Genomic DNA, 24,640 nt, shown 5'->3' on the forward strand with positions numbered 1-24,640 from the left:
AGCATTGTTATATACCTCTTCAGCCCACAATGCTAACTATACAGATACTGTCATCTATTTGTCACCTCTTTATATGTACTATATAAATACATTATTAGTATTTATTCTACATCTTCGAAGATTTGTTTCCCAAAGAAATCTTAAAATTAATTTACTTAAATTACTCAATGCATTTCTTTCCTATCCCCTATGACCATGATAAATCTTTAATGTTGGGTAGATTGGAATTCATTTCAGAATGAAAAAAAAATCAGAGTGCTGTTTATGACAGGACTGTTTTAAGAATTCTTCTCCAAGGAACACTTCAAAACTAAAATAAATGATTGACATCCATTTCTCATCAACAATTTCTTGTTCTTTGAGACTCCTCAAAAGGCCTTTTTTAGTGCTGTATTTGTTTAATGAATGTTCATAAATGTTTTAAACCAATGTGTGTGCAAAACAAACACTTTTGAAATGTTAGCTAGTGTTTCATCTTTTCTTTCATTTATGCTACAGATTAAAATACAAAGAGAGCATTTCATCTTATCTCTTTTCAACTTCAACTCCTTGAAAGTTGGTCATCTAAACTAAACTAGGTAGCTTTTCATTGTAGTGGAAACCTCTGAAGAACGACACACATCTGGAGAGGTGAGTTAATGCATATTGATATTAATGATATTAATATTAATAATGCATACTAAACAAAAAGAGGCAAAGGGATGAAAGAAAAAGATAGCTCTTTGTATCTTCTACAGAGTCAACATGACCCAAAGAACACCAGTCTCAGAAATCTCTATGCTGAAAATTTCTATGACTACCTAACCAGGGCACTGTTGCTCTGTGGTAACATAAGTGAAAATATTTGGTCAAAAGTAAATCTTAATTTTGATACCAAACACATTTTTGTACATCACTATCCCTTGGACTCCAGACCATCAGGAACATAAGTTTATATTATGTAAAGAAAATAGTATTTTGGGATCATAGCCCATTTATGTATACATACATGTATGTATATGTATATAAAGTAAATAGTTCATAAAACAGTTCTGTTTCTAAATAGACCCTCAGATTTTGGTGGATAAATATTAAATATATATATATCAATACTTTACTAAGGTTTTATAAACTATTTATAGACAAAACTATTAAATACACACAGACATGCACACAATGACAAGATTTTTATACTTGGGGAATGCTAGTTTGTATGGACCCTCAGTGAATTGTTGTCTCCAAAAGCAAAACTTTTACTGAAGTCAGTAGAGCAAAACTACACCTTTAAAAACAAAGGCATTTGACATCACACAACAGAGAAGTGGGCGAATATCAAGAAATTTTATTATGTGAAAAGCAGCAGCAGCAGAAGGCAATGCCAGGCAATGAACAGATGAATAACTCGCACAGAAGATGCCAGGATTTATAATGAAATGGCAAAAACTGCAAAGAGACAGCAATGAAATGAGTATGATTATCACCATGAAATTAGCTTTTTAATATCAAAATGGGTTGGAGCATAAACTGATATGAAATATATAAAGCAGGGTAGCAAATACTTTGATACCCACATCCTCTCCAATCCATGTTATAGTACAAGAAAATCATTACTTCAAGAGCTTTGACCATTTGAAAATAAAAGAATCACACATCTTTCATGTAATAGAAATTAACATCGGTTACATATTGCATGTGGAAAAACAAGTAAATCACTTACCAAGGATTAATATAAAATGCCAAAAGATAATCAGTCCAAAGGCATGAGGGTAGCAGAGTTAGGAAAGCAAATACACTTCTACGCCTGTGAGCATTAATAAATAACATACATAAAGATGAAAAAGTGAGGAGTTAGTAAGACAAACAGAAGTCAGGAGATCAGCAAATTCTATTTTAAAAATCTGCTAAATCCATAAAGGCTTCTTCTTACTTACTTCATAAAAATATTATTAGCATCCACAGAATTTTTACTCCTCAATAAAATTCTATATGATCAGAATAAATGTGTTTTGTGGTTTTGATTCAGGTCTGTTATTCTAATTCAGCATTAATATGATAAACTGGCAGATTTTCAGAGAGTAAAGTGATTGTGAGTTTTATCCACAGGTTTAGCACCACACTTAAGTGGTGCTAAATCTATTTTTTTGATGTTTTGAGCTATTGCAGGACAGATGTAGTTTGTTTTTACCACATATGACTATGATGATCTACTACATTTGTTCCTGCAATTGATTTCTTGGATACCAGTAGGAATGCCTGTATCAGAGTTAAGTACAGATCATTCCAGTATCTCCTAATACTCTCCATTGAGTCAGATTTCTGAAAACATCCACACAACATTTTGCAGAGTCCTATCTGTACTTTACATTCTCTTCTAGGTTTCCACCAAAATATCACCTGAACTTCCTCTAGCCATGGTTCCTATGAATAACTACCCTCAGCAGGTTTCATTATGGCTAAAGGAAATTTGAGTACAAAGTAGTACCAAACTTCTGTATTTGCAACCTCTTTACCAAATTAACTCAGGGAACACAATAAGGCCCGTTCTTCCTAGTGGTTGAGGGGGATTTAAGCATCTTGCAGATGTGAAAAACGTATTAAACTTCAATAAAAATTGCCACAGTAATAAGACTTCTGGCCAAATACACTCCCCCCCTTTTTTTTTCTCATCAGAAAGTCTGCTGTCCCAAAGGTAATACCATCCTTCCACAACTGTTCTAGAGAACCACAAAGTGAAATTTCCTTTTTTTTTCTTTCCTTTTTTTTTTTTTTTTTTTTTTTTTTTTTTTTTTTCCAATACTCCTGGCTATTATGATGTAGGTATATACTCTGTTTTCCCTGAAAAGCAAGTCATATCAACTGTAGTAACCTCTAATATCAATCTTCCAACCAGGGATAGAAAACTGTCCACACAGTGAAAACTCCAAGATACATTTCATTAGGTTTTATTTCTAAGGAGAAAATGGGCAGTGCAGTTTATGCTAGGTAACTTCCCCAGACATAGGTAGGGACTGCAGTTGGCCAGAAGCAAGAGCCCTACATAAAACTTGGAAAGGGAGCTCCTCCTCTGCCAGCTCCTCTGCAGGAGAGCCACTCTCCCCATAAAAATGACCAACAAAACCAGTCATGTTACCAAGGATGTGGATTACTTCTCTGTGCTTTGAGAACAACACCAGTGAAGACAGCAGAGCAATTCAGCTTTCTAGATAATTATCTACCAAAGCAGTTATAGGATCAGGGCTTTAGGGCCTATCTGCCATCAGGATTTCCAGGGGACTAGACTGAGGATAAATTTTGGCCTTTTGTAAGCAGATCTTTAGCACCACAGAGAGGTTTTCATTAGTCTTAGGAGAAAGAAGGGATGATGTTGCCAAAATAGTCATCTTTTCTTTGGGATACCCCAAATGAAGTTTTCCAGAGTGTTTACTTCCTTTTGTCTGCAGAGGCAGAGGGAATTAATTAAGTTTGTATCTTCTTTCATTGTCAAATCATCACGAGCAGTTTCTACACTTTACCAAATCACAAGCTAGTATGCTTGCAGACCTGCTTATATCATTCACAATGTAGATTTAGGAACTGCCAGCATCAAAAAATAATTGATTTTGTTCAATGTATGAAAAACACATAATTGCCCAATAAATAAAACTTTGTTTTTCTGGAATTATGCAGTCTTTCACCCACTGCTCAGATGTACTGAATTTTGAATTTTATTTAATTAAAAGAGAGAGATGCAGAGATTAGCAAAGTCCTGAAAACTCTGCTGAGCTGAAATTTCCTTAGGAATCAGTGATATACCCATAGCACCCTTATTAGGACCCCAGAATGACACCAAGCAAAATCGGTTTCTTAATCCTTGTACCTGTCTTTGGGGCCATGGTTCCCATTTGGCTGCCTGGATGGACAGTGAATCTGGAGTTGAGATTAGACAACAGAGGCACACGGAACAAGGTATCTTCACTAACTCTCAGAGAAGTCAGGAATGTAAGTTTAGGGCATACTGACTTCAAATACCAAACATTTGTGGAGGTATTAAGCAGAATAATTTCCAAAATTTATATTTTTATAACATAATTTATGCATATATACATATATACACACACACATGCACATATACTAAATCAAGCAACGAGAAACTTCACTTACACATCCATACCTATTAATTCCTCTTCCCATAAAAAAGCTTTTTATGGTTTTAATAATATTTGTTGCTACTTTAATCATTTGATTCAGGCTTGGATATTTAATTAACATGAGTGTTTGATCTTCTGCCTTTGTTGCCATTAATATAGTCCAAGAATGAGAAGCTGAAAGAGAGATTAGTTTCTGCTGCATACAGCTGGCTGCTATTAAAGCTAAACCAAGCAAGTGAAAAGCTTGTTTAATAACCAGTTAATTAGCAGCACAGAGAGGTATTGACAGGATTTGTTGGGCTTGTTAGTTCAGTTTACACGTTTATTAGCAAAAGACTTGTGGTGTTGTGTCAATCCATTTAATCCTGTCCTTGCTGGCAGGCTGTGTCCCATGAGATCATGGAACCAATTTCCAGCACACTAACTCCTCTTTCCAACTTAGCTATCAACAAAGCTGACCATGTGTGTAAACACAAGGCTCATATTTTCTTCTTCCTACATACTGGAATGAGGCTTCAGGGGGCTGACAGCATATTTTTAAATATCTGTGTTTGGACTTGCCTTGGAAGTCATGGATCTTTTTGAAGAGATTGCTAATAACAAAACAGTAAAAACTCATTTGATAATCAAAATAGGGTTGTGAATAACCATGCTGGTAGCAGTGAGGTAGATTTTAGATACTTTTTGCTTCTGTAAAAGCTAATTCTAAGACTACATTCAAATACTTCTCTTCAGCTGATAGTGTCAGTGATGGTTTGGAGTCCATAGTCAGTGCCTGCAGCTCTTTAAGGTGATTTTCTAGACTAGGAAGAGTAAGTTTTTCTCCCAGTCATTTCAACTGTACTGAACAAAAATTTACAGTAAATATTTGAGTTGGTTTGCCTTTGTCTTGCAATCCAAGGAAAAATTAACTAGTGGTATTGCATGAAGACACCTGCTAATTGATCATCTACAGGAAAGCTTATTTCTTGGTGTAAATATATTCCTATGGAAGTGCTGATGGACTTATAGATCAAGTTTCTACACTTCTGTTATTTTAGGAATTATGTGTCAATAAAAATGTGTCAGTAAAAGTAAAAAATAAAAATATATATATGCTCCAAAATCACGTATGCAACTCGGTTGACATGTATACATGTACATCATTCCCTACTAAAAATACCAGGTGACAGTATACAGTCTTTAGTCATCATTCAAGAAATAAAGTAATAAAGTAACAGTAATAGTGGTTTTATCTTAAACAGGGACAGTGATCACATACAAATAAGATTTTAAGATTTAAATATCATATTTGCCAAAAAGCAGAGGTAGGGAAAAATATAATTAAAAGCTTTGCTTTAAAACACTCACCAATTATATGGAAGCTTTCCATCTCTCTCTAAAGATGCAAAGTTGACAAAGGTTCCAGCCCCACACTCCCTGTTTCAGGAAGACAGTTGGGTATAAAGTTACCATTTTTGGATTTTCAATGCTTGCAATGATTTTGATTTAACAGAGAATTCCAGAAGTTTCTGGGAAGTGCTGAGCACTCACATTTGTGACTAGGTCTGAGATTATGTATTATAAACACAACTGAAATCCCTCAATATAGTCCTCCAAAACCAGTAAATGTTCAATACCACCCAAGACCAGGGTCTTTAATAATCTTCAAAAAGGCTGAAAAAAAGGAAAAGATTGGTAATAAAGAACTGAAATAAACCACATCTTCTGTTCAGATTTGGGCTTTCTATAGCCTGGCACTACCACTACTTGCTGGCTTCAGGACACAGACTAAGGATTTACTTTTCTACACTAAATATTTATAGTCCCACCTTCTATAAAGAGAAGATGCATAATTGTCTACATTTGACAGAGACATGGTAACTTTGAATTCACATAATAAATGTGAAAAGTACTGAATTTCCTGAGTAATATCCCAGTAAATTTATCACAAATTAATTATTTTCTGCTACAAATGATAAAATGACTTGACTATTTTTGTTTCCTTGATTTAAACCAACAGTTGCTTGCAGACTCTCATTGGATTTACTTTTAATTTCCTCCTGGGTTTTTTATCTTCTTTGACTAGAAGCAGTGACAAAGAAGGGAAAAACTTTTTGGGCTGCCTGTGCAGTAATTCAATAGGAAAGAAAATTAATTTAGCCAGGATTTTCCCAGAGCAAGTCACATGTAAAAGAAACAAAACACATACTGTCCACTGAAAGATATGGCCTGAAAAATCTTTGTTATGTGGTCATCTCTAGCATGGAATATATAGCCAAGATACAACACACAAAAGGTAGTCTGCAAGGTAGCCAAGTCCAAGATTATTTACAAAAGCTTTTTACATGAAATCATTTTCTTTCTCTACACAGAAGAGTAAATTAATATAAACTCTACTACACAGATAAAAAAAAAAAGAATGAAGACTCCAGGACCCTCCCAGACCCGGGAGGTGAAACACATACAGAGAGTTTGGAGAATCCTCCACAGTTCTCCCTGGTTGACAGGGCTTAGGCCTTACATGGCACCTGAAATACAGCATCCTGGGCCTGATTAACTAACCATCTCATCTGTTGACACAGAAAATCTGTTCCAAGCCATATGAAAGATTTGCAAAGCATCTTCATGTCCTGCCCATGCCTAGTTGCCTCAGACCCTAATCACCCTTCAGGTTTTTGACACAAACCTTTTGTAACAGGTGACTGCACTTCTCATTTACCCAGTCCAGCAAAGCTCATAATGAGACAAAGGTTGATGCTCATAGCTAAGGTCCAAAATGAAAATTGAAAGAAAAGACTTGATACTCTATGCTCTTAAAGAGTAGAGAGACTGCTTTTTTGAAGGTATCCTACTCACAAGCATCTCGAACATCACCCATGCACACAAGCTGCAACTAGTATCATGATGTGTTCGTTATTGTCTGAATGTTTTGGAATTAACATCAGTCTGGTCTTACCTGGCCATTTGTAGATGTTTTCTCCTGAGTACAACAAGAGTCACCAGCAGCAGTCCAATCAGAAGGATACTTAGGATGGCTAATACAGAGATTACCACTATGTTGGGATTCATCTCGGTGACTGTACATACAAACAAGAGCTCTTGGTTATTCAGGTCAGAAGAGCTAACAGTTCCCCACCTCCACTCCTGTATGTTGATAGTTATTTTTATGTACTGTTCAGCCTGGAGTTTTCCAAAGAGAAAAATCTACCAGTATAGATAAAAGGAAGTTTTGAATAGTTATTGATCTTACTAAATTTCTGTGAGGAAATGACTTCACTGTGGCATTTTGTTAAACTTTGACATGTCCTGATACATATCTATATATCTATATATAACTTTTATCTGTCATTTTAACACAAGATAAAAGGCAGAAGGAAATATAAAATACATATATTCTTCATCATCTATGTCTCCAAAGCATGTTTCAGTTCTGAAGATGTTCTTCGGTAATAATATCTTCTCAGATCCAAAGGCCAAGGCTTCATTAATATACTGTGTTGAAATTAATTGAATGACATTGGCAAATAATTTTTAACACTATATTCTGTTTTAATTATGATCTTGAATCAGCTCTCAATAACAAAACCTTGATTTATTTTTGTTCAATACAGTTTTACTAGCATGAGACCAGATACCCTATTCTGCTCGTAGTGAGCAGAATAAGAAAAAAACCTGCCTGCTTTACTTGCTCAGAATAACTTTACATCAACAGTTGCCTAAAGAAGCATTTTTTAGACTACAAATCATGGAGATGGAGTAGTGTATGATGTATAGGACCCAGTGACTAAAGCTATGTGACTCCCTAACTAAGCAGAGATGACACTGATCATTCTGAAAGGGAGACTAAAGAAAAGTCCAGTGCTCAGGGCAGTTTAACACTGATTTTCTTTCTCTGCAGAGCTAGACCTCATAACATGCCCAGGCAGCCTGCATCAGGAGCTATCTCTTCAGGGTTTGACTGCTCAGGATAACCTATTCTCCCTTCTCCTTCTCTCTCACCCTGTCTCCAATTCCTCAATGAAAGCAAAAAGTGATTTTTCTCCCTAGCAGCTCATCAATATGATTTTCCTTGTTTCATTTGGGCTTGGCTGAGGAGACATTTTTCTCCATAAATGTCATCAGGCAGTATCTTGATGTTCAGCCTCGAAACCACAAACCAGGTCCTTAACTTCTAAAATCCAGTAGAGAACTGAGCCACTAGTTTGTAACTTTGCAAGTCAAACCCCAATCGTTTTTTTTTAATAAAAACTTTTTGAAGTTGCTTCCCCATCCACATCTGGCAGCCCTTCCATGACACAATCAGTGTTGCCAGCATTACTGAGAGCAGCTTTACAGAGAAGCAAGGAGAAACAGATGTTGCCACTGAAGAAAGAAGAAGAAAGCAAAAAAGTGCTGCTTACCCATGGTAGAAACCGCAATGAAAGTGGGGACACTGGGGCTATTGTGGCTGAAGGTGGTCACACTGCAGTTGTAAGAGGTGGCAGGGGTAAGGCTGGAAATAGTCACTACGTGTGAAGAGACAGTGACAGGTTCCTACAGACATGGGGAAAAATACACTGTAGTTTGTCTCTCTCGTGAATGCAAGAGCACAATCACTGCTCCCCTCTCCACCCACTTATTTGACCTGGTAAAGTTAGGTTTGGTGAAAAAGGCAGAGATTCAAAACCTAGACAAGGTAATTGGGGCCTGACCTTGAAAATAGGCAGGTAATCTGACAGAAGAGGGGAGAGAAACAGGGGTAAAAACAGCACACAAATAGCAGGGGTGAAAACATGGGTGAAAACACCCCAGAGCACCCCAGGGAGTCCCAGAGCCCCTTGGGGCGGGCAGAAGGGTGCCTCGTAGGCGGCTGTCAGTTACACATGTGGTGGGGTAAGGTGCTGCATCCCCCAGGACATCCCCAGAGGTCAGCAGAAGTTGTCCTAGGGTCAGCAGGAAGCTCATGAGCTCTGGTTACCAAAATACATTAGGAGGAACATAGTTATTTTTATTCAAAGTGCAGCTAAGGTAGTCACAATCTCTACACCCTTGTATAAACAGACCGCATCCGTGTCAGAGGCTATTCCTCTGGGTGTGAAGAGCCGTGAGCCTTCTGAATGGCCGAAGCAAAAAAAGAAAAAAAAAATTAGAGAAAAGTCTTTGGGTAATAACCATGATCAGATATTCCACGCTTGTTTTTTGAGCCAGAAGAAATTCTTTACATAATATCTTTATATAATGTTTTAATTAACACATCCCTGGTTTTATAAATACTGATCTGGCAAAACAAAACAAATACCACACATGCATCAGTTTAAAGATACATGTCCTTATGGTCCTCAAAAGCTTTTCTTTACTCTCCAGAAGGGCCGGAGGGGGGTTGCAGATGCAACAACAGGGATGCTGAGCCAGTGGTTTAGAAAGGCAACAAGGAGAATTTTCACAAATGAACTCACTCCAGATGCAGAGTGCAAGATCCTGCAGCAAGCCCTGAGCACTGGATTTTTTCAGTGTCTTGTTGTCAGCCATGGGCTCCTTCTAGACTAGCAAGGGTTCCTGTTGCAGTGCAATTCTGAGTTATATTACACAGATGATATGTACATGAGTGTAAGAGAGGAGAGCTTTATTCCCTGAGCTGAAGGGAGTGAACATAGTTTGGCAATTGGACTTGATATGACTTTTTCTTTCTATTTTCCCCTCTAGAAAAATTTAAATTAATCAACCAAAAGATGTTCAAATGTGAAAAGCTGATGCTTTTCATTTTGCTGATTTAAATATAGAAGAAAGGTACAAAAATATTCATGTAATTAGCATGGAAAATCGTAACTAAAGATTTTTCACCAGTCTAATGAGAAAACATAATTTTTTTAAGGTTCTAAAAGGAGCCCTTCCCCCTTTTACATTGAGGCAGAAAAAAGAGTGATGAATCTAATGAGAAGTGAGCTGGTAATCTCTGTGCATTTCCCCTTCACTACCAGATGTTCACGTCAACAAATAAGAAACCCACTGAAGTTCCTGCCAAATGGAGCAGTCTTTTCCTCATGCTCTTAAAACATAACTGCTCAGCAATAAAGCTGCAAGTCCTGTGGTACCTCCCTTGCCCAATCACATCATTATTTTGAATCTCTGCTAAGTATGTAATAACTTCCTGATCTTTCTTTATTCACAGTTAAAAAGCAGGAATCTAGATGTGGAATCCAAACTATCCAAAAGATTAAAGTGCATTTAAATATTTTCTCTTTTAGTCAGTACCGTTCTTGATATAAATAAAATATTAAATAATTCACAGACCGGTCTTCTATTGGGTTAAAAAGTGTGGGTCTTTCAGAATGATCACTGGCCTGAGTGGGTATTTTTCACTTTTTCCCAATTTCGTGTGAACCCAAATGAGAGAATGATGTTTCATGGCATGTAATCACAGTGATTCACCAGACCATCAGCTAAATCACAAAGTAATCCTCAGATGTTGCACAACATTGGCATGCAACAAATCAAAACTACTACTGCTCCTCCTTTTCACAGAACAACTTTATCAATGTTTATGTGACCTCAGAGCACAGGTACCTTAATGGTCAGAGGAAAAAGAGGTTCATTTGTAAAGCTGAGAATGTGAGCCTAGAAGGAAATACCCTAGAAGACAAAACACCCAAGAAGCAGTAATATTTTCAACATTTGCAATGCTTGCAACATAAAGGAAATCTGAATAACAGTTAAGGTCCTACTGAACTTCACTTAACTGGCCTCAATACCAAGAAAAAAGTAAACCAGAAATAATTAGATACTGCATAAAAGATCTCAGACCCATGGTATTTAAATACGTGTATTTTACCCATTGCTAATTAAGTTATCTGACCATTTTCCCCTTCCTGCCCATTGATGTTCCCTTAATTTTGTGTCCTCTTATGTTTTGCAGAGTATATTAGAGTTCATCTCATGACTAACCAAAGATTGAGACTCTGCTGAATGTCTTGTATGCACATAGCTTTTGTTGAACCAGCAGTAATCTCATCAGCAAGACAGAAGCCAATCTTAATATTGCAAAAGAACCCACAAATTTAGCATTTGAAATGCTTTAGTAGCTCAGCTCTGAAGAGTTTAATTGTTAATCACCTTACCACATCTGGTTGAAAGACCAAACTTGTGTACTGACCATAAAATTTCATTGGGCTTTACAAGACAGATGCTAAGCAGCAGACAATAAACCTGAAGGTTTATTGGTCCAGTCAAGGTCCAGTCACACTTTCAGAAATGAAGAGCAAAAAGCAAAGAGGTACTCACATACCTGGAGTTTTGTTTCCTGAACAGATCCAGCCTGCTGGCAGTAGACTTCAAAGAAATCAGCCACTCCTTCTTCCACCCACAGCAGAGTCACGGAGGTCTGAGTCTTGTTGACAGCAAAAAGTGATTTTGGAGGGGCTGGTTCTAGTTAAGGGAAAAATTCCTTTTATTAAGCTTATCTCTAAGTCTCTATACCACCAAGAAGAAGCAGCATCAGACAAAAATAAATGCAATCCCTGCTGCCCTTCTATCTTTCGTTTCTTTCAGATAGTCTGCCAGCATAAAGCATTGCCTCTCACGATGATAAGTGACCAATGTAAAATGGGAAGATGATGAAATGTCTTGGTTTTTCTTCTCTATTTAAACTGTTCTCTATTTGGACAGTTGGATAATCACTTCCCTTTTGAGCCGAGTCTTTCCTTGAGAACAATCAGCATTTTCTATTAATAGGAAAATGTTAACAGAAACTTTTTGAGAAGACAGCTGTCCACCTGTTAGCAACACACTTGGCCTAACAAAGTTTTACACTGCAAGGCCTGAACCAGGAGATGATAAGGAAACAGCCTCCCACAGGTGAACTCTGTCTAGGTTCACTTAGTTGTAGGAGAGGAAATAGTCATTTGACAGTTTAAAAACATCTTGTAGTCTTTTTTTTTTTTTTTTAATCCTATTTCCAAGTTAATACTTAAGGGCCATTGGATCTGCACTTATTTCAGTTAGCTGCAGAATAAGTTTTCTCTTCTCACTGAATGCACAGGCTCAGATCTCAGAGGTCTTTAATTTATTGCTTTGGTATTTATTGCTGTTGACTGTTGTCGTGGGGTGCGACCTGGGAATAGACAAACATATACAAGGGATTGGGCTTCCTATGTGGCAAGGAGATGAACTGTGTGAAAAGAAGGCTATTGCCATCCCCAGGGCAACAGACTGAAGATTGTAAACTGCTGGGTGGCATGGGAATCATAGAATCATTGAATGGTTTGGGTTGGAAAGACCACCTTAAAGACCATCAAGTTCCACCCCACCCCAGCCACTGACAGGGACACCTCCCACTTGATCAGGTTTGCCAAGGCCCCATCCAGCCTGGCCTTGAATATTTCCGGGGATGGGGCATCCACAGCTTCTCTGGGCAACTTGTTCCAGTGCCTCACCACCCTCCAAGTGAAGCATTTCTTCCTAATATTTAATCTAAATCTACCCTCTGTTAGTTTAAAAGCATTACCCCTTGTTCCTATCACTACATTCCCTGATGAAATGTACAAGAGCACAGGAGTGCACTGCAAACACTGCCCACTGAAGCTATTATTTCCTCAGCCATCTGCTGTGTATCCAACGCCTCATTTTGTCATGCTTTAGGCTTCACTACACTCATCCTGCAGCATGGGCAGCAGGGAGGAATGGGTGGAAATGTGAGGAAAAAGAACAAAGCACGGGGAGGAAAAAGATAAAATGTCATAAAGGAAAAACTACTTAAGACATGAAGTCCTGGAAAGGCTCTGGGGATAGAAACCCTCGCCGAGGGCCCCCCTACTGCCCCCCAGCACCGCGGAGGCTCTGGCAGCGGAGGCCACACTGACCTCCAGTGGAGGTCGCCCCTCACTGCACCGCCTGCCGGGACGGTGGCCGGGTACTGAGAGCACGGGAAAGAGGGAGGGGAAAGCTTGAGGAACGGAGAAGCCCGCAGCTCAGGCATTTTTCTGTTTGTTTGATTGTTTGTGTGTTTGATTGTTCGGGTTTGGTTTTGCTGTTGAGATGCTATATACATTTTCCAAAATTATTTAAAGACCAAATTTTGATACCGATTTTCATCCCAATGCCTTCACACAATGACTACTGTCAATCTTCAAGACGCAGGCATCCCAGGTTCCTGTCTGTGGTTTGCCATCAGAGAGTACAAAGTTTAGGATTCACATTTCCAAGCTCTTCTCCAGGGCTATGAGATTTAGTAATCTACTGATGTTTGATGAAAAACATCAGCAGATTACTGATTAGATTTTGTTGGTTGGAAAGCTGCCAGGCAGAGAAGGACCTGGGAGTATTGGTGGATAGTTGGCTGAATATGAGCCAGCAGTGTGCTCAGGTGGCCAAGAAGGCCAACGGCATCCTGGCTTGCATGAGAAGCAGTGTGACCAGCAGGGCTAGGGAGGTGATCGTCCCCCTGTACTCGGCTCTGGTGAGGCCGCAACTCGAGTACTGTGTTCAGTTTTGGGCCCCTCGCTACAGGAAGGACATCGAGGTGCTTGAGCGGGTGCAGAGAAGGGCGACGAAGCTGGTGAAGGGTCTGGAGAACAAGTCCTACGAGGAGCAGCTGAGGGAGCTGGGCTTGTTCAGCCTGGAGAAAAGGAGGCTCAGGGGCAACCTTATCGCTCTTTATAAGTACATGAAAGGAGGCTGTAGTGAGGTGGGGGTTGGTCTGTTCTCCCACGTGCCTGGTGACAGGATGAAGGGGAATGGGCTAAAGTTGCGCCGGGGTATTTTAGGTTGGATATTAGGAAGAACTTCTTTACCAAAAGGGTTGTGAGGCATTGGAATGGGCTGCCCAGGGAAGTGGTGGAGTCACCATCCTTGGAGGTCTTTAAAAGATGTTTAGATGTATAGCTTAGGGATATGGTTTAGTGGAGGACTTGTTAGTGTTAGGTCAGAGGCTGAACTCAATGATCTTGAGGTCTCTTCCAACCTAGACAATTCTGTGATTCTGTGAAAGTTGTCAGTCTCCAACAATGACCCAATTCCAGGATCCTGACAAACTATGTACAACAACATTTTGCTCTTCTCTCTTCCCTTCACTAATAATTTGTTATTCTTATTCCATGTGATGCTGTCACAGAAGCCTGGATGTGATGTGTGTGATGTGTGAGATTTTCTTTAAAAAATAAATAAATAAATAAATATAAATGTCACAGGACTTGCTGAAATGGTTATAGATATTTTGGAGAGTATCTGCTCCTCAGACAATCAGATCAGTGTTCTAGGGTTGGAAGCTGCCAAGATTATATTGGCAATAGCAAAAGAGTTGAGAAGAGCAGGGTGAGGACTGAGGCACTCACGTGGATGCTTCTGTATCGTGAGGACTGCAGTGTAGATGTTGTTCCAGAAGGACATAAGAAAGTATCCCTCTCCTATAATTACATCCATATATCTGTTTCTGGATTCAGAAACACATTCCATCCCCCACTCCAGGTAAAAATGGTCTCAATTAAAACATGAGCTTTACATTTGGACACCATCCCAAGCAAATCCTCCTTCTGCCTCCAGCAAATTGCTTGATTTTTCTGCAGGTGGAAAGTTGCCAGAATGAAGCAAACATCGTGGAGGGAAGAACATTTGGCAGGAGTGCTTAAGAGACTGCCAAATGCTGAGTCGTCTATCACTTAGAATCAGTTCCCACTACTGCTAATTACAACTCTCATTGCTCTCCCTCAGAAACAGAGAGAAGGAAAACCTCTGGTAAAATATCCTTGCCATTGTCTATTCAAAGTGCAAAAAGGATAAAGGGGGAAAAAAGCAAAAATCACACACACAGAAGGCTGGAAGTGATTTATCAAAATTCTTTCCACCTTCTTGTTGTTAATGAAATAGCAAGAGCAAAATAACCATAACAGTTCAATAAGGGCCTGCCTGCACTTGCTAGTTGCTGTTTTCCCTGTTCATAAATAAACAAATAAATAATAAAGGAACACACAGCTAGGATTCATGGTGTGCAACATTAGTAATAAATGACACTTATGGACCTGTCTGAAAGGTAAAGCTAGCTGATATTTTGAAATACTCCTCCTAAAAATATCTGGGTAATGGTAGTGGGGAGGATATACTGTTGGGAATGACACACTCACATAACTGTGCACAGTCACAGCCATGGGGGAAAACAGTGGACAGGACTTGCACAGGGGAGGGAAAATCCATGGAATTTGTTTACATCTTTCAAATATTCCCTTTGATGAAAAGATGTGGAAGGAATTCAGATTCTTGTGGTTGTACTATTTGCCCCAGCACTGTTTTAGGGATTTGAGTAAAAGAGAGCCATGGAAAAAAATAAATAGACAATGATTACTCAAAGACCACAAATTCAATTAGAAATTATGGAAACCTTTAAAATCATTCCTTTCATTGTCACTCAAGAAAGGTTTACTATGTGTGTAGAGAAGATAATCCAGTTTGAAAATGGAGTTAATGCCTGTAAAAGCAGTAAAGCATGCTTCAACATTTCACAGCTTTAGGCACCTAGGGCTCAACAAGTCTATGTATGTGCAAAAGTGAAGTAAAATCTCTCAGGTACAATGGTGTACTGTCCAGTCTTCCTCAGAGGGAATGGAATGTCTTTTCTGTTAATTTCTTAGAGTAGGTTACACAATTTTCTCTTAGAAAGACGCTGGGTCCACAGCCATGAATTTTAATTAATCTATTTAGTTTAAAACAAAAATAATAATAATCTAATTGATTTGTATTTAAAGATGCACATTGGTGTTGGGGAAGTCCAGGGAGAGAGGAAAGGAAAAGGGAACCCTGATCAGGAGGCAGAAAACAAACTGAGAAATAGGCTTACCAAAACCAAGAAATGTTCTTATTTGTATTGAAAAGTTCAGCTGTGAATCTCAAGTCTCTGTTCCCAAAATCTGCATGTGCTCAAACATTAGGAAAATAAAGACAGAGCAGATTTGTTCTCCCAGAAAGGCACTGACTCCTACTTCCACTTACAGTTAGATTCTGCTACTCTTGCTCTTTGTCAGTAATACTATTTTAGGAAGTAGGGTCACACACGGGAATGAGACAATCTTCACAGCAAGGTGAGGCAAAAATTGCAGTTTTCCAAAAGAAATGCAGTCACGGGTACTTGACTCTGAAACGAGGAAGATGCTGAATTTGCTGACACAGTTACTTCTGGAGTTTAATGTGAGAAGGAACCAATTTACAACTTGCAAACAAGCATACATTTCTTACCCAATTTCACAAGCTGGGGCAGGGAAGTATTGCTGCCTCTTTCAGTACAAGCAGTTACTGAAAGGTTGTAAATATCCCCTGGAGGCAAGCTCAACACTGCAGTCATCACACTGCGTGTTACCTACAATAATTATAGACACCAATTGTTAAATACAAACCAAACCAGACATCCTTCTTCTAAAGTTAATCTGGTCACTTAATGTAAGATAAAGAAAGTTCTGCGCAAATCATCAGATTTCTTCTGCATACTTTAGATTTGTTACATGAGCCAGTTCCCACTGACACCAAGAGTAGAAAGCCATAATGCTTAGAAGAATACCATGATGCAGAAAACAATCTTAGGCTGTATTTTCTACATGACCAGTGAAAATTAAATGAATAAATAAAATCTCTCTCACATATCTGAGAATACATTTGCATCTAGATTTTTCGAGTTCTGCAGAATCATACCAAACCATTGAGTTGAGTCTGTTGCAATGTTAAAGGAATTTAAACTCCTAAGAGTACACAAGATACTTATAGGCAAGCCTGTATATATCCTAAGGACCTGCAAATTAAATTTGTCTGGGCAAGTCTAACACCTATCTGGAGACCCACTGACATGACAATAGAACCCAGGGCCTGATGACAGATGGCATAAGATAGGCCATACTGAGCACTGGCTTGAGTCACCTACAAATTTGAAACCATATATGATCCAAGACTGAGCTAAGGTTCAAATATGTGAATAATGTGAATACCTTCTTCTTATTGTAGGTGTGAGTAAGCTACCAATTTCTCCAAGGCCATGGAGAAAGATGCAGAACTCAGACACTGCAACAGACTGTTTTCAGAGGATGTGTAGTCTAACTACAAAGGGTACATTCACAATCTCATGCTGGTCACTTAATTTTCAGTCTGAAGTTTTCAGATCCAGGAGGGATGGACAGTTCTAAATGAATACTAACAGACCTATCCACATTATTTTAGTAAGTTATATAAAAACTAACCAACTTCTCCAGAGTCTTCAGAAATATACAAACCACAGGAAGAAATCATAATCACCTGGTTTTTATCTATTAATTTTAATAATTCTAGAAGAAAAAACAATCATAATAGCAACCTTAACTGTAATAAATAAGTAGCCTAAATAAATAAAGGAAGCTATTTCTGAAAGTGATTAACAGAGCTTAGGAGAACAGGTACACCCTTAAGCCTGCAAGCATGATGCACCCATATTTACAAATATAAGCAGTACCATAAAAGTTAGCAAGGTACCATAAGAGTTATGTTGTTGTAGGAATTTCCTAAAGTGTACTTGCTGGGTTCTTTTCTCCTGAAGATAACAGAAAGACAAATATTCCTCAAGACAGTTTTGAAATTTTATTGTAGACACTCTCTATATTTAAACCTTAGTTTAAACAAAGAATTTCAAGTTCAATATTCATTTTCATTTAATTTCATATTCAATGTTTATTTTATATTTATTTAATTGAAGAATTTTCTATTCAAATATATTTTATCAGAAATTGTGGCACAGGAGTCAGATTTTTTTTCTTTAAAGAATAATTATCTTACTGAGAATGTGACTTTTGGAAGGGAGGGGAGGGAAATCACAGCAAAATTGTTTAGAATTCAATTGTTAGAGTACTTATTTGGGGGGGGGGGGGGAATAAAATGTGGCGTTTTCTTCCTCATTTGAAACCAAGATCCAAATATTGGAAGTTCCTGCCGTTCTGAAATGTCATGTTTTTGAACAGTTCCGCTAATCACGTAATTAGAATCATGGTGCAACAAGCTCCAGATGGGTGCACTCTTGCAGCCACTAGGAATCCAATGAATTCTACAGTGTTCCATCTAAACTCAAATAAAAATTTGTGATGAACTTGCACTTATGCTGAAAACCCACTTCCAATTCAGCATCTGGTGAGTCTTTCAGCTGTAGAAGGGAAACCTTTCATATGAAAAAGACCAAACACTTTTTCCACCTGTCTATGATTAAAAGTTCAATAATGGTGTTGAAGATGGTCACAGACTGCATGAAGCTGTGCTGCTGTCACTATGCTCCTGCGCTGCAGTGCTCCACCAATATTTCAAACATATCTCACTCTATGTCCAGGGACTGCTCTTTTCCTTCAGTTCAAACATGCACCTCAGCACCCTGCTAAAGCATGACTTCAATCCATAATTGGAAAACCCAGATTTATTTTCCTAAGTGATTTTTAAATTGGCTGAAAGAGTTCAAAAGAACTTCATAACATCTGGCAAGTTTTCTAACAAGTGCATAAATTCTGGGTGAAATTCTCATCTCATCAGTTAGTGGAACTTGTATTCAAATAGAAAAAGGGAAGTTATAGCAACTGGTTTGAATGAACTAAAAAAACCCTCAGCCAGTAGTGTAGTCTAGGTTATTATTAACTAGAAATTGAAAGGACTCTATCTGTTTTCTAAAAATACACTCTTTACATTCTATTGTCTGCAGTTCAGAAGTTTAATAAGCTATTTCTAAATTCTCACCTAAACCATCAAAATTTGTGTAGGATCACAATAGAAGCATTCTGCCCACTGGCTATTTTGAGAACTTGAGTCTTTAGAAGTGTATGTTCACGCTCTGAAATAACTTCAACTGACCAGGATTCTATGAATCTTGCTCAAACTGTGCAATATGAAATTATCAACTGAGGAAAAACAAAACAAAACAGTAAGAGAATGACAGTTTTCCCAGTCACACTTACGCTCTTCTTGATTTTTTTCTTCCCTTCTGCAATGACCATCCAATGCAGCATCCTGGAATGAGAGAGGTCAGTACCGTCTTCTCCATAGGTCCAAGTGACGTACAAAAGGTGGTTGTAATATTCTATCGAAGTAATCTCAGGTGCCACTGGTGCTGAAGGAAGAGGACAAATACATTACCGTCAGGCTCTGGCACAACTGATTACCAAGTCCAATAATAAACTTCTGCCAAAGGATACTGTTGGGAAGAGAGCATCACAAAAACAGCAAAAACATATTAGTAAAGTCATCTGCATTTTATACAGACACCTGAGTAGTAACTGAAAGAACAGTAAAAGAGCATTTTCCTTTAGGAATGTTTGGAACAGGAGTATATTTTTGTTTGCAATCTTTCTGTTAAGAAAAACAAAACAAAACAAAACATGAAGCTAGTGACTGATATAAACCACTTTTTGATTTAACATCTATAAATGGAATTCAAAGTCAAATTAAAAGCCTCAGATATTACTTCACTGAGTTACAGCACTGAAAAGCAGTGATATTCAATGAGAAATAAATAAGAACTGTCACACTGAATTTGGATAGTTTTCTCATGGGGAAAAAAAATGAATACCTCTTCACTGAGTTTGCATCTTCCTAGGAGGAAATGTCCCAAACCTGTACTTTGCCAAAGAACATCTTTTTGAATGAAAAGTTTTGGTTCCCTTTGCTCCCAGTGTGAAAGTCCTACCATCAGAGAAGGCAGCAGTCAGCTGACAGGCACCTAAGCATTAAGTGTCTAGTCTACAGGCATTTGGCAACTTTTTGACTATGTCATTAGGTATTAGGCAAAGTAGCTGTTGTGCCTCCTCTTCCTCTGTATGCCCCACCACAACCCTATGAGCCTGTTCTATGGTTTGGCTTATGGTGGATCACTCCCTAAAACTGCAATCAGGCCAGAAAAATTTTGGTTCCCTGTGAAGCCAAAGGAGAAAGATAACCATACAACCTCCAAAGATTTCCTGATAAAGTAAGTGTATAATGCAAGGAAAAGAATTTCCCCCTGGAGATGCTTCTCTCTATTAATTAGATGCTTCTATCTATTAATGGCAGAGACAGCCGTTGCCCTGCTCCCTGGCAGAGCCCTGGGTGCCAGCAGCCACAGGAAGGCAAGATGGGCTGGGAGCAGGGGACTGCCCGACGGGGCCACAAGGTGTCACTGCTGCTTTCAAGAAGACTTCTGACTTGTACACTGAGACAGTTGCCAGAGAACAGAGATTTACTTAAGTAGTTACTGAGAAAGGCAGAAAATGCAATACATGAACAATTTAGAGCCATTTAGAAACGCTTAGTAAGACTCTCCTCTCAAATTCATCTTGAAAACGCCCTTTTATGGTGTTGAGAGGAAGCAGACTTATTTATTGTAAAATCTTTAAAGCAATGTTTCTTTTAATTTCTATGGTTTCCAGACCATCCCTATCATGGATTGCATATTCTTTACAATCTAAGGTCACTACCAGCATGAATCTTATATACTACTACTAATTTCCTAACATACCTAGATATTGATGACATGCTTGCCCTCCTAAAGCTCACATAGATCTAAGTCTTAAATATTTAGAAACAGAACCTGCAGGGTACGTGAAATGAGACTACGGGCCAGGACTGATGTGTCCAACTCCCTTGACACCATTGTCCACTGGGAGCTGAGTGGCACAGAAAGACTGTAGGAAATTACAGCTCATTGCCTGTCTGGTGGAAGAGACAGCTGAAAGCATCCACTGGACCGAAAGACAACTTCACAGTAAGGACAGATGTGGGCATACTCACCAACACTGACAGTCTGCCTGCTTTTCTTTCCATTTTTTTTTTTGAATCTCAAAAGCTAAAAGCATTCTCATAGTAAACGAAAATGTTGGTGGTCTAAAGTGCCCTTACTTATGATTGCTTTAAATCCAGCTGTTTACAGCAGGTGGCATTAAAAACTCATTAGTCACCACAGCAACACCAGCAGTGCCACAATTTCTCCTTGTGTCAATACAACATCAAGCAACTGTTCCTGCAGGAGCCTGAGAGAGCAAATGCTTTTCTGGCAAGTGTTTACTTACGAGCAGTCTGGGGCCCCCAGGCCTCCCTCCCTCCCCACTCTTCTGGAGACATCAAAACAGTTGGTGTGGGAGAGGGCTATACATCACCCAGTCTCTTCTAATACTCTTTATTCCAGAGTAGGGCCCCTGCCTAGCTATAGGCTCCATGTGAGCAGTGGGATTCTGCACTAGGGAAATGGTTTGTCTGCCCTGAGCTTGCTGCAAGGTGTGGCCCCAAACTCCCAGGTGATCCTTCTGCTGTGTTTTAAAAATCAGGCTTATGTTCCAGGTACAGAGGTTAGCTTCCCAGCAATACACAGAAGAACTGACAGATGGTATACTGTCAAGAAGATCGCAAAACCTGCTATTTAGTATTTTAAAGTTTAGTTTTGGCCTTTTTTTGTTTTTCTTTTTTAAATTCTTGGCAACCTTCTCAGGCTGTGCAGGAGAGGTAGCGTTATTCGGAACAATGCAGAAAGGGACCAAGTGCTGCATAAAAACATCTGCTTGCTCCCACTCTGGAAAGAAACAGGCTGAGGGAGATAAAGAACTTTGCAGTCTCCTCACAACTTGAAACAGTGTAAAAGTGCATCTACTGCGGATAAACATTTCAAATTTGCAGACATGAAAGAGTAGTCCCAGGACAAAAATGAAGAGTATTCAACTAATAAGGTAATCAGAGGGCAGGAGGGTATTTAATGCTCACATTCAATGGTGATTGCATATAGATAAGCCCTTCTAATTTGGTCATTCTGGATTTATTTATCAGGATTCTTCCCTTAACATTTGGCTCACTGGTATTCAACATTTTCATCAATACTCTATAAGTAAAAGCACAGCTGATAAACCACGCAAGTAGCACAGCAACTGGCAGAGTAGACAATCTGGACAGGTGTGGTTTGAATTGTTGTCCCCTACACTGGGCCTGTTCAAACAAAACATATTTGAGACTGCCAGATGCAAAGTCAAATATTTAGGAAAAAGGAACGCAGGCAGCACTTCTTGAATGGTATGTTCTGGAAAGTAGCTACCCTAGGAAGGATTTAGAAGGGAAAAAATAGAAGCAAATCACATAGACCTCCAGTATGAAGCCATAGAAAATGCAATCACTGAGATGCACAAACAGGAGAGCATTGAATAGAGAGCTGATTTTGCCTTTCTGGGAGTATTCAGCAGGCTGGTACTACAATTTTAGGTGCAGGTTTTCATGTACTTTGGTAAAGACAGTAAAAATTAACAAGGCAGAGTTGGGGGAAAAAAAGCAGCATGACAAAATATCTTACTGAGAGAGCACCTGAAGAGCTCAATGGATGCAATTTATCAACAGAAAAGAGTGAAGCTAAATTCAGTGCAAAGGTTAAAAAAAAAAAAAAAAAAAAAAAAGATTTGTGGCTCTTCAGTCAATAAGTGAAAAGTGTAAAAAGAATCATAGACTAGATATTAAAAATAGGAAAATTCAGATAAGCAGCAAAAGATGAACCTTTGATAATAAGAGAAATTAAATACAACTTTCCAGGGGATTGGTGGCCTCTCCCCCTCTGGATGTTTTCACTGTAAGACCAGATGATTTTTCTTAAAATGGGGTTTTGCTAATCACAAATTGATTATATTATCTAGTATCTTCATCCATTTCTGATTTTGTCTATGTCTGCAACGTAAGAAACTGATACATTTTTCATCTGATAGCAGTTGAAGTCCTTTCCCCATACAGAGATACAAAATGATCCTGATGAATCCTTATATTTTAGAATAACCTTCATCTTCCTAAGTTTTGCTGTAGGTTTCTAAAGATACGACAAAGTGTGAGGGCCCCACTGGAACATTTCCACTGTAAAATGCTGAACCTGGTACCCAAATCAGTTGGAAAAGACTTTTCTCCCTGCATACAGCAGCCAGCCATCTGGAAAATTACTTCCTTAGAGTGAAACAGAAAAGATGACTGATGCCAAAGGACACTGCATGTCACTGAAGACTTGTCACAGGGCCCTAGTGGGTGCTGTGAGTTTCTGATAGACAGAGCAAGCACCAGGATTTGCCCCAGTATAGCTTGGGATCAGATATCTCAGGATGGGAGGTTTCAGCTGACTTCATGGGAGCTAGGAGTCAACCAACACAGTGATCATTTTTCATTCATGGTTCTGTCAGGCACAGGAACTATATTAATCATCAATACAAAGGGGTTGTATTCATTCCCTTCCTCAGTTACATCCTCTGAGACTTTCACCAAACAGAAAATCTGTGTCTAGGCTAGTATCTGTTTAGGAGGGAGTGGCTGGAAATCATAGCCTGATTTCCCTCATAATGTGGTTTCCAGAGTTGGAAAAGAAAAATGAGTCATATTTATTTCCTCTCATAGCACATCTGAATTATTTACTGCTTTCAATCAGCTGTACTTCTGCAAGGTGAGCTACATGGTGGTAAACGCAAAACGGTTCAATAGGGAGCCTTGACTTAAGCAGGCTGGATGCTAGAAACACTTGGCAATGAGCTCACAGGAGGTCTTGGATTAGCCAGAGAGGAAACAGCATTCATTTTACATATGAAGAAGACCTGAGCCCAAACTGTCTGACAGAAGACAGGGAGCGTGCTAAATGCAAAACTGATCCCAGCCGGGAGAGGGCTATCAGTAGGGTTGTATCAGTTTGCTGCAGCTGAGAATCTATATTGTGGACAACAAAGATGGCCAGCACCACAGCTTCACAATGCCAACATACCAAGCACAGGTGTGATGCCTTGGTCACAGAAGCACCCTTCTCTCCTCATGGTGTACAAACAAAATGCACCCAGCAGGAAGGACAAGATTGGAGCACAAGAAAAACATGCTGCCAAACATACTACCTGCCTCGATCTGCGTTAAGGGCACAGAACTCTATTCCTTGTTAGCTAAGGTGCCACAGTCATGGTCTGATCTGTGGATTACTGGGAGGGGAAAAGGAGAGAAAAACACTTGGAAACAGTGTAAATATAAGGACCTTTTTCACAATAGTAGCAAACCTCCGAATTCACGTTATTTTTCTATAAACTTCTCAGTGGGTAAAACATACAGTGTCATAGAAGACAAGCAGGATCACTGGCTCTCTCTGTAGCCATGCCTTCAGCTGATAGAAGACCGGAACAGAGCAATTAAACACTGTGCTTTGCACAGGAAAATTATATATACTGAAGCAGTCATCAGAGCTTTCCTTAAAACACACACAAGAACAACCTCCCCTTAGCTATTAAATACCCTAACTTGCAAGTATCTGCTGGTGAAACATAGCATCCAGGTTAGATCTTCTCAGCAGTCTTGCTCCAGGCATCATTTTCACAGTGTTTTCAGAGGGATGCTTACCTGTAATGAAGCTGATGGTGGAGCTGTCACAGCAGCTCAGCTCTGGGTCCCCCCAGGTCACCATGGTGACCCGGAAGTTATAATACCAAGCAGGCAACAGGTTAGCTATTCTCTGCAGAGCGAGAAAAGACAAAGAGCAGCTCAGCAGAAAATTCACCAGCACGAGACATGACTTATAAAATGAGACAATGTTTATAAACCTAGTGCCCACGCATGGCACCATTTTACTAAGGCTTTTTCTTGCTCCA

General features: G+C 39.0%; 1 protein-coding gene across 3 annotated transcripts in view; it reads right to left on the reverse strand.

The window, feature by feature from the left end:
* Positions 1-24,640, reverse strand: part of PTPRO (protein tyrosine phosphatase receptor type O) — a 161,178-nt gene that overhangs the window by 18,236 nt on the left and 118,302 nt on the right. For 2 of the 3 annotated variants that reach the window (XM_084525240.1, XM_084525242.1), the window contains exons 10-17: positions 24,393-24,504; positions 18,998-19,149; positions 16,284-16,404; positions 11,350-11,489; positions 8,489-8,621; positions 7,045-7,165; positions 5,457-5,525; positions 1,697-1,780 (exon numbers count right to left, since the gene is read on the reverse strand). In XM_084525240.1, coding sequence (XP_084381366.1) covers positions 1,697-1,780; positions 5,457-5,525; positions 7,045-7,165; positions 8,489-8,621; positions 11,350-11,489; positions 16,284-16,404; positions 18,998-19,149; positions 24,393-24,504 — 932 coding nt within the window. The remainder of the gene's footprint in view (positions 1-1,696; positions 1,781-5,456; positions 5,526-7,044; positions 7,166-8,488; positions 8,622-11,349; positions 11,490-16,283; positions 16,405-18,997; positions 19,150-24,392; positions 24,505-24,640) is intronic. The other variant, XM_084525241.1, reaches the window with a different exon arrangement.

This window comes from Aythya ferina (genome assembly GCF_964211825.1).
Source record: "Aythya ferina genome assembly, chromosome: 1".
Classification (NCBI taxonomy): Eukaryota; Metazoa; Chordata; class Aves; order Anseriformes; family Anatidae; genus Aythya; species Aythya ferina.